This window comes from Saccostrea echinata, unplaced genomic scaffold (assembly GCF_033153115.1).
Source record: "Saccostrea echinata isolate AGI-Se365-2 ecotype Australia unplaced genomic scaffold, CSIRO_AGI_Sech_v1 ptg000001l, whole genome shotgun sequence".
Lineage (NCBI taxonomy): Eukaryota > Metazoa > Mollusca > Bivalvia > Ostreida > Ostreidae > Saccostrea > Saccostrea echinata.
Window position 1 is genome coordinate 39,571,618 of NW_026889750.1, and position 10,232 is coordinate 39,581,849.

General features: G+C 34.6%; 1 protein-coding gene across 1 annotated transcript; it reads left to right on the plus strand.

Annotated features, from left to right (window-relative positions):
• The first annotated feature begins 6,277 nt into the window (after positions 1–6,277).
• On the plus strand, positions 6,278–8,413 carry LOC133179301 (uncharacterized). The gene has a single exon (XM_061314089.1). It carries the CDS (start codon positions 6,287–6,289, stop codon positions 8,207–8,209), a length of 1,923 nt encoding a protein of 640 aa, XP_061170073.1. The 5' UTR covers positions 6,278–6,286; the 3' UTR covers positions 8,210–8,413.
• Positions 8,414–10,232: the final 1,819 nt, after the last annotated feature.

Here is a 10,232-nt window from a genome sequence, read left to right on the forward strand (position 1 = left end):
TACCACTTATACGAGCCTGGTCTCGGATAAGTGAGTTTATTTCAGTAACCCTAGTAATATTTATCTATTCCGGATAAGTTACGTACATTCGGATAAATATAAATTTTCACCCTTAGTCACAAGCTATCATTCCGGATAATTTAGGTCCATTTGTATATAGTCTAATAATAAGTTCTTTTCTACCTCCTTTCTAGAAGAATCAAATAAACGGTAAGGTCATGGAAAATTTTTGGGAGTTAAGTTGTGGCAATGTTTTAAATTTTTTAAATCAAATAAGTTTGATTTTTAGTATAACTATTGAGGTTTGTAGTTTCAAAGCAAATTAGACGTATCGATGGCGAAGTTTGACTTTGGATTTGGCCTGATTGGACTTTTTCGTAAATTGAATTGATTTTACGCGATGTTGTAATTTGTGAGACTTTACAGGTAACAGGAATATATTAAGATCAGTTTGGGGGTCAGATGATTGTTTAACTTGAGTTATTATTTTTAGGAGCGAAATGTTAAACTTCGAGTCCATCATAGCTATAACGGGGGGGGGGGGGATAATTTCATAAAACACGGAATATTCTCAGAAGCTGGGCTTACTAGAAGGATTTTAGTTTGTTTTCTACATAGATTTATCGTGCTCGAAGGAGGTATATTGATTCGCATTTTACAAAATGTAATCGTCGTTAAATCGGAGAAAGCATTCACGAGAATTTGTGCACTTTCACTTTTCAAGTAATCAAAGTACTGTGTGTACTGAGAGGAGGTTTATTAAATTGTGTAAGTGTTATGCTCTATTTGCAGACTTGTATCATTTCCGTTGGTCTTTTGAAAAGGTTTGGAACAGAACTGTTTGTCATCTTTTTTTTTTTTTTTTTTTTTTTTTTTTTTTTTTTTTTTTTTTTTTTTTTTAAGAAAACACAAAGGTGTAAGGTTTTATGGATGATATTGTATGAACTGATTTTCCTATTACATAATGGGATGGGAGTTAACTTGTATATTATGTTACACAACATATGGGAGCTCATTTGGTCCACATGGTCAATTTCTGCATAAAAATCCAACTAATGAAAGCAAAATCACAGTTTATTGAAATAGGATGAGAACATTTCTTATTAATTTTGCAAGCATTTGTCTCACAGTGAGCAGTCAAACTGCAGCAAAGCTGTGGAAAAGTATTCTTCATATGCATTAGAATAGGTAGGCAAATTTGCAGGGTTCAGGCACAAGCAAGGAGCAAATTATATTGGTACAAAAGGCAGTAAGTACATAAAAAACCTTAAGTAATTGATAGTGATTACAGATGTATGTTACCATGATTATTTATTTTCAGGTACATTACCAAAAACAGGTCAACATTTTTAATTTTATTTTTTTAAGACAGCTTTATCAGCGAGTCAACAGCTGCAATGGGCACAACATTCCTTTCCATCAAAGCATGACCTTATCACTTCCCCAGTAATTCATTAGAATAGTAATTAAAGATTTGCAAAAAAGAAACAAGTAGGAAATGTTGCAGTTGTGCTAATACTAGATATAAAAGTGGAATTGGCAAATGATATAGATCCTAATCCAGCTTCAATTAATCGCAGCTATTAGATTACATTCTAGGGAAAAGTATAATTTGGTTAAGCGAGTCTTTGTGTGAAGGGGGGGGGGCATATTTCAAATAAACTGGTAATTTTTTTTAAAAAGATGGTCAAAATCAAATTGGTTCCTCGTCTCCGTCGGATGGACTAGTTCTGATATTTAGTTAAGCTATTAGAGCACTGTGATAGGCAGATTAATAAAAGTGATTGGTCAGGAGTCTCACTAGGATAAGCAGCACCCAGTACTTGCTCCGTATGTTGCTTATCAGGCTATCTTTGAATGGATAGTCTGCTAATGTGTTCGACGAGACGGGGAAACAAAGCTTGTCAAATAATCAGTTAAATTATATATGAATCAATTATTATTATTATTTAAAGATTTAATAGGTTGATATGAAATTGCAATATTGAATTTACTAGTACATAAGAAAAGTCAAAACCAAGGAGTTAATAATGTGTTGTCAAAACAATATTGATCCATTTATTTAAGGTACACTGACATTCAATTTTAAGCTAATCTGGTAAGGGATATCCAAGATATCTCCAGAAGTATGCCTTATAAAGTATACCAGTTTTTTTTCCACCGCACATACCCATGGACAAAGAGTTGCAACGTACTCAAGATTTGTTTTCTCGGATATTTTATTGTGTTTATCTATTTTATTGCACACCTATGTCAGTGTCTAATGGGGATTTAAGCCTTGAAACTAATTTTATCATTCTGTTTAATTTTTACCAAATACATGTATAATTGTGTGTGATACACAATGGTCCACGATTATACCTTAAATTTCCCAGAGATGAAACTACTCCCTTACAGATATTTTTTGAATGCTCAGAACACTTAGTATCGCAATTACCTCGAATTGTATAACTTACTGCGGCTGTTTTGCAATAAAGTCAAGAAACTTATAAATCTCCATTCATTTTCGGGGCATAACATGTTGTTTACATATATTGTTTACGCTAGTGACAATTGAATGATACGAACAATAAGTATGCCGAAGGTACAATTTAATGCCGATGGTTGCACTTCAGAAAGCAAGTCAAAGTATTCGGAATATTTAGACTTCCAAAATAACGTTTATCAGAAAGAAAATGATTAAACTTATTATTAGAATAGTCTACTTAGCGGGAAATATCCACAAAAAATTAACACAAGAGAGCTAGCATTTTAATTTCATAGCGTGGTGCAACGAACATTTAGCTAGGTATTTCACCAGGGCTTCTTTCTTATATATGTCCCTTAAGAATCTGCAGTGATCGATCTCATAGTGTAGTCAATAGCTATAGCACATTGTCCTCGGCTATTAATCAACGTTTCCTACCTTCAACGCAAAAGAGTTTCATTACGTTAAGTAATAGCGATATAAAGTATTCTTCCTTTTGTTTTAAATAGGTTAAACTACCCTTATGGCATGAGGTTATATAAAACTAAAATTAGTCGTACTTGAAAACACTTAATAGGTGATGATTAAATTAATAAGCCTTGGCAGTTATATTTAATTAAAACAGTTTAACGATTCGAAGTAGTTGCAAGTACTTCCATGACCAGTCATAAAAGGTGTTTATCCTTTTTTCAGGGAAACTTCGAGCAGGTTTAGTCAGTATTGGATACGGCATATCATGCCCATATGTTTTATTATTTGTAGAATACAAAATTTAAATCTCATTCACTACAATTGGGGAGCAACCGCTAAAGCACATTTGCCACCAACATGCAGGGGGGTTATTTTAGCTTTGAAACGCTGGCTATAAAATGTACATGTTTAGGCATCCATTAAGTAGTTGTTACAAGGCTCACATATTTTTACTTTCTTTCATTTCAATGATTTATTTATTTATTTATTTATTTATTTATTTTTTTTTACTATGGATTATAGTTGTTTGATAAATTGTGAAGAGGAAATATGATTTATGCAGCTGGGGAAATGAGAAGGGGGGGGGGTTAAGTACACAAATATTGTTTTTAAAAGTATTCTAAGTTCAGAGATGACGTAAATATATCGTTTTTGTTCAATTTGGGTCTGATACACTCCACACTTTTTAGTACAACTATAACCAATACTTGCAAAGATAGTTTAAATTTTTATAAAAGCCATAAAAATGCGTAACAGGAGTAACAACCTAGTAGGTAAGTAATATGATAAAATAAACCAACGGGACAGGGAATAGAGTGCAGGTATGGATCCACAATTTTAGATTAAACCGGGAGTTATTTTATTCTCACAAGTCCATAATTGCATTTCAACACATATAACGGAATAGGTCAATGACCGTTGACGATTTAAATTCATATTTTGTTTTAATGCATTGAATAGTAATTGACTAATAAGTCACTTGTTTTATAAGTTGTATTGGTGAATGAGCAGGCCCTGGTCGACGGTGACCATTTGCGTTGAGGTACTGCCGCCGTCACCATGGTTCTTGGCACCTCCATTGGTGGCGGTTGCAGTTCCATTCTTACTCGTGGTAGACACGAGTATTCATGGCCCTTGCAAGTGGCGTATTCCGTCGCACCTCAACGCAACTGGAGGAGTGCAACACATATTCTTACGCTCATTCCATTGTTTATCCTATTGCACATGTAAATTGAAATTCAGGATTTGAATTTGTGCATTGGCTTGTAATTGACAAGCAGTTGACTTGATTGATATTGAATTGATTGATTGAATGATGATTGATTGATTGAACTTGATTGATTATTGATTTATTGATTGAACTTGATTTATAATTGAATTGGTGACGTTCATGCACTTGTGACCTACCCAGTGCATGATCCGCCCGATTTGGGTCGTCACATTTGTTGTATTGATTGTTGATTGTGGGGCAGCCCTGTGGTAGCCCCAGCAAATTGATCACCGCGGCCAGAAGCGCCACATTAAACAAGCAAAATAATATCTGTTGTTTGTTTGATTAATAGGGAATCTGTAATAATACCACTTATACGAGCCTGGTCTCGGATAAGTGAGTTTATTTCAGTAACCCTAGTAATATTTATCTATTCCGGATAAGTTACGTACATTCGGATAAATATAAATTTTCACCCTTAGTCACAAGCTATCATTCCGGATAATTTAGGTCCATTTGTATATAGTCTTATAATAAGTTCTTTTCTACCTCCTTTCTAGAAGAATCAATTAAACGGTAAGGTCATGGAAAATTTTTGGGAGTTAAGTTGTGGCAATGTTTTAAATTTTACCCACCCACCCTCCTCTTGTTTTTAGAACAAATACTGCTGCTTTTTGTTGTGACATTGTAGCTGAAGACTGCCTGCTTCGCCCAGCTTCCACAACAGCCTATGTCGCGGTGGTGGATTATGTGTGTCTGGATATTATATGTACGTAGGGACGGCTTGCTTGGTCCAGCACCTACATCAGCCGATGTGCCGATGGTGAATTTTGTGTGTTTGCTCATTCCGTAAATACAGCCTGATTGGTCCAGCGTCCACATCAGCCTATGTCAAGGTGGTGAATTCTGTGTGTTTACGTATTCCGTGATGACTGCCTGCTTGATACAGCGTCCACTTCAACCGATGTCGCGGTGGTAATTCTGTGTGTTTGCGTATTCCGTCGCACCTCAACGCAACTGGAGGAGTGCAACACATATTCTTACGCTCATTCCATTGTTTATCCTATTGCACATGTAAATTGAAATTCAGGATTTGAATTTGTGCATTGGCTTGTAATTGACAAGCAGTTGACTTGATTGATATTGAATTGATTGATTGAATGATGATTGATTGATTGAACTTGATTGATTATTGATTTATTGATTGAACTTGATTTATAATTGAATTGGTGACGTTCATGCACTTGTGACCTACCCAGTGCATGATCCGCCCGATTTGGGTCGTCACATTTGTTGTATTGATTGTTGATTGTGGGGCAGCCCTGTGGTAGCCCCAGCAAATTGATCACCGCGGCCAGAAGCGCCACATTAAACAAGCAAAATAATATCTGTTGTTTGTTTGATTAATAGGGAATCTGTAATAAATTGTAAAGTTAAAGTTAACTGATTCCCATTTTGTTTTTTGTGGTCTCTCTTTTTTCTTTTTTTAATTTTTTCCTTTATTTTATTCTTATTTATTTATTTACATGTATTTATTTTGGGTTTATGTTTGACTGTTTAACAAAATTCAGTTATAAATGTCGATAATTTAAACTCTTCCTCACCACATCTACATCTGTCACCCACCCCACCCCCCTTCCCGGGCATCCTGTTTCCTTTTCTAATATGTCTTCGAAGCCTATCATATTATGTTTATAAAGTGCTATCAAATGATCCCTGAAATCGATAATATGATAAATTAGAACCAATTCATTTTTTTTCTTTTCTTAGTTTACAGGTACCCGGGACATGATGAAAGTTTTAAATGACTTACATGCATACATGTACTTTCACTCTTAAAACATATTCATGCATGATATCATTTCATGACTATTAACGCCGGTGAAAATTATTTATACCTTCGCCTTAAGTTCTCTTCAGTTTACCTGTTTACATCACAGCATATGCTCTAATATAAACTAAATAAATATAAATAAAAGATTTTTGTCTAAATATTTTTCCTTTACAAATTTTATAAAACACCAGTAGATTCAACATTGGCTGAACAAGATGCAAGCAAGGAAATTATTTTTTTAACCTACAGGATATTTAAACGTACTTTTTCTACCTTCTTGGCCACCATACAACGTCTTAGTGGCATGGCTACGTGTGTCCCGCCTACAAATGAATTGATTGTTTGTCCCATATGTTTTGAGGTTTTTCGGGATCCGAAAACACTACCTCAATGCCTGCATACATTCTGTAAGTCTTGCATCTGTTCATATGCATCGACAACCTTGAACAAATTTTCAGATAAGGTTAATTTTAATTGTCCTGTTTGCCGGAAGTGCTACGGCAAGGTAGATGACATTGATGCATGGTTAGAAAACCTACCAAACAACCATTTAGTTGTCAGTTTGATTAACCAAGAGAAAATGGAAAGTAAAGAGACATTGTGCGCCTACTGCAAAAGGCAAGAAAAAAATGAACCTGCGATATACTCGTGCGCAGAATGCTCTGATAACCTTTGTGAGAAGTGTGTCAAATTTCACGAGGTCAACAGGCTAACAATGGAACACAAGGTGTGTCGTATTGAAGCCCAAAATCAGACTAATTCCTTCAGCTCCGTCTTCTTTTGTAAGCAACACAACAGTAGAAAACTGGAAGTCTACTGTTTCGACCACGAGGAACCTTGTTGTCTGATGTGCGCCACTGTATCTCACAGAAAATGCGAAAAGGTCAGTAGCTTGGACGAATGTTCCTTAGATTCTGCTGAAAAGTTACCAAGTCTGAGCAAAGAATTTTGCGAACTAAAGACAGCGTGCGAATCAGAGATAGCCCGCATAGAAGGTGACCAGGAGAATTTCAATAAAGAATCAGAAAACATAGAGGCCAGAGTTAAAGGTTTGACAGAGGAAATAATTCAGACCTTGAGAGACAAAGAAAGAAGTGCCCTTGATAGTCTGGCAAAAATTGAAAAGGAACAGACACTGGTATTACAGACAAAGCTTGGGGAGTTACAGACTTTTCAAGAGAAGCTGGAGCGAAGTATCCAACTGCTTCAAAATTCTGAACGATTCAGCAAGATTGCACTGTTTTTGGAGATTAAGAAGATGGAAAAAGATATATCGGACATCCGTTTGCAAATTAAAGAACTAGTGAAAGGTTACAAAAAACCAGTTTTAGACTTGCATATTAATGATTTCGGGCGTAATTTTCATTCATCATTAAATTTATTTTGTGAAATTAAGGTTAAATTGAAGATCACTGACGTTGGCTATCGGGCTGGAAAACTTGTGCTGGAAAAGTCACTGAACGTTCAAGAAAGCTCTTGTCTAACGGACGTTGAGGTTATTAATGGTAGTCATTTGGTAACGGCATGTCAAAATAGTAAGGTGGTATATTTCTTAAATGCGGATGGTACTTTGTTGACATCAAGTCGACTTCCTGGTACTCCCTGGGGTATAGCAGCTCTCCGAAAACATCAATTTCAATTCTGTGTCTCAATGCGAGATCCCAATCTTGTTGGTATTTACAAAGCAAATATTACAGATTGTTGCATTATACGTTGCAAAGAATTAAAACTGCCCCATAATGCATGGGGTATTTGTACATTTGATGGTAAAATCATTGTTTCCTTAGCGGAAACGACAAAGAGTCAAGTATTTAGAGTTTATGATGAAGAAGGAAATTACACTGAAGAACACCACTCGTATGATAATTCAAGTTGTAACGGAATCCATGCCATTTCAGACAGATATCTATTATACACTATTCACTCTAACAATTCTGTTTACTCGAAAGACCTGAGTAATACTGAAGCTTCGACTAAACTATGTAAATCTTCAGAGATGAGTAATCCAATAGGTATTACAAGTGATTCCGAGGGAAATTTGTATGTTGTATGTTATAGGTCTAGTTACGTCTTCCAGTTAGATCCTAACGGAAAATTCATTAGAAAGATTATACAAAACGACCCAGCCGTCCAAAATCCGTACGGCATCCGTGTGACATTATTTTGTGATGGAATTAAATTGTTGCTAACATCTGGTGGAAAGATTCTGATCTATAACTTCAGTTAAATATAATTCAAACTGAACCTTAGAAGTTTCTCTGTTCGATGTACTATATGAGCCAAACACATATTAATTCACTGAAATGTTATTGGATAAACCATGCAAAAGACAACATTGTTAAAAACCTTCAATACGACATTTGGATTTCATCAAGGCCTTACATAATGGAATGACCTACCACTGTTACATTACAATATTATACACAATATATGCTACAATTATAGTCACATTTCTATATTGAAAATCAGTTTGTGTATCATTGAGTGAATATTTTGAACAGCATGTAATGCAATTTTATAAGCTGAACTCATGATCTGCTGTTTTACAGTGACAAGAATCCCCCACCCTTCCCAAAAAATGTAAATGGCGCTCATTAGCTTTTATTGTCGTTTCTATTAAAAAAAAGATTGCAGTTTTACTCGCAAACGTTATTTATGCTTTAATAATAAAAATAAAATATAGATAATGCAATAAATAAGACTGAAATAAGGGCAAAATAAAAATTCTGAAGTGCAAAGACCGACCGTGAAGCGAATACCCATTTCCTCGAGATGGATGTAAAAGGCACTCTTAATGGCGCATGAGAAATTATTCCAGATTTTCTTACAAACAATATATATATATATATATATATATATATATATATATATATATATATATATATATATATATATATATATATATAGACCAAATAATATGCTGTGATTTCGATGTATCGGGTTAATTGAGTAAAATACGTAAAAATTAGAGAGCACCTTAACAAGTAGATTGCAACATTATTTATGCATTAGAAATTTAAAAAATAGAAAATGGAATAAATGATACCCAAACAAGAGCAAAACAAGCTAATTCAGAGAGTTTGTGTCCCCATTATTATGAATTATTTCATCATGATTGTAAGTCATTGTCAATTCTTAACATTTGTAACCCTGACCTTCTTGGAGAGGACTTGTATAGGCCATGCCTGATGTCCAATCCAATTATGTAAACTGACTTTACATAATAAAATACTGATTAAATTAATCGTGTCCCCAGCTGAAGGAAAAAACAAGATGGTAGAAGAACTGGACAAATTTTGCAGATGGAGACAGAAAAAAGGAAAGAAAAAAAAAGGCTGGTCAACCTTGACCTTTCAGCTTTTGTCCTTAAAGTCAACAGGAGTCTTTTTTAAAGTTAAAGAAATTAATGACCTAAAGTTTCATTGCATAAGCTTACAGAAAAACTAAAATTATTTATCTGAAATCTATATATGCAACATATATTTCTGGCCTTGAACTTTGGACCTTTGGTTTATTTTTTTTTTTTTGACAATTCTTTTTGTGATATAAAATTTCATTGCAAAAGCTTAATGACTTTTAAAGATATTACCCGGAAACGAAAGTGTTACACACAAACAGAATGAGTGGATTTATGACCTTGACCTTTGACCTCAAAATCAAAAGAGATCATCTTTAGGCCACAGAGATTGTAATATGAAATACATGTATTATTGCAAAAGCTCAAAGGCTGCTCGAGATCGTTCTCATAACGTCAGTGGTCCTGGATCAACACGTTGCCGTTGGACCCCTGACAAATTTCATTCGATATCTTGCGGGCTGACTGCAACGACGTCTTTTGGGAAAATTACAAATCTTGATTGTTTTTAGTATCTCTCAACCAATCACATTAAGCCTTTTGGTGATGAACAATGCATAACATGTGCATTTTATGTGTCAACTGATCCTTTCTGTTTATATTATGTGTCTACTTTAATTTGATTGGTGCTTCTCAGTGAGAGAAGCAAGCCCAAATAAAATGTATGAAAGAAGATGGGTGAACAAGGCGGGCGAAGTGCCTATAGTGCGACAGACATGAAGTGAAAAATAAAATCCCAATTATATAAAAATTTTCTTTGATATTTCATCTAACATTAAAGTATATTTTATGCTAAATCTCTACAATTTACAAAAATCTCACAAAGACTGAAATTATTTGCCTACGAAATAGCATACACACACTTAAGAGGACAAAAAGGATCATTTTCACACAC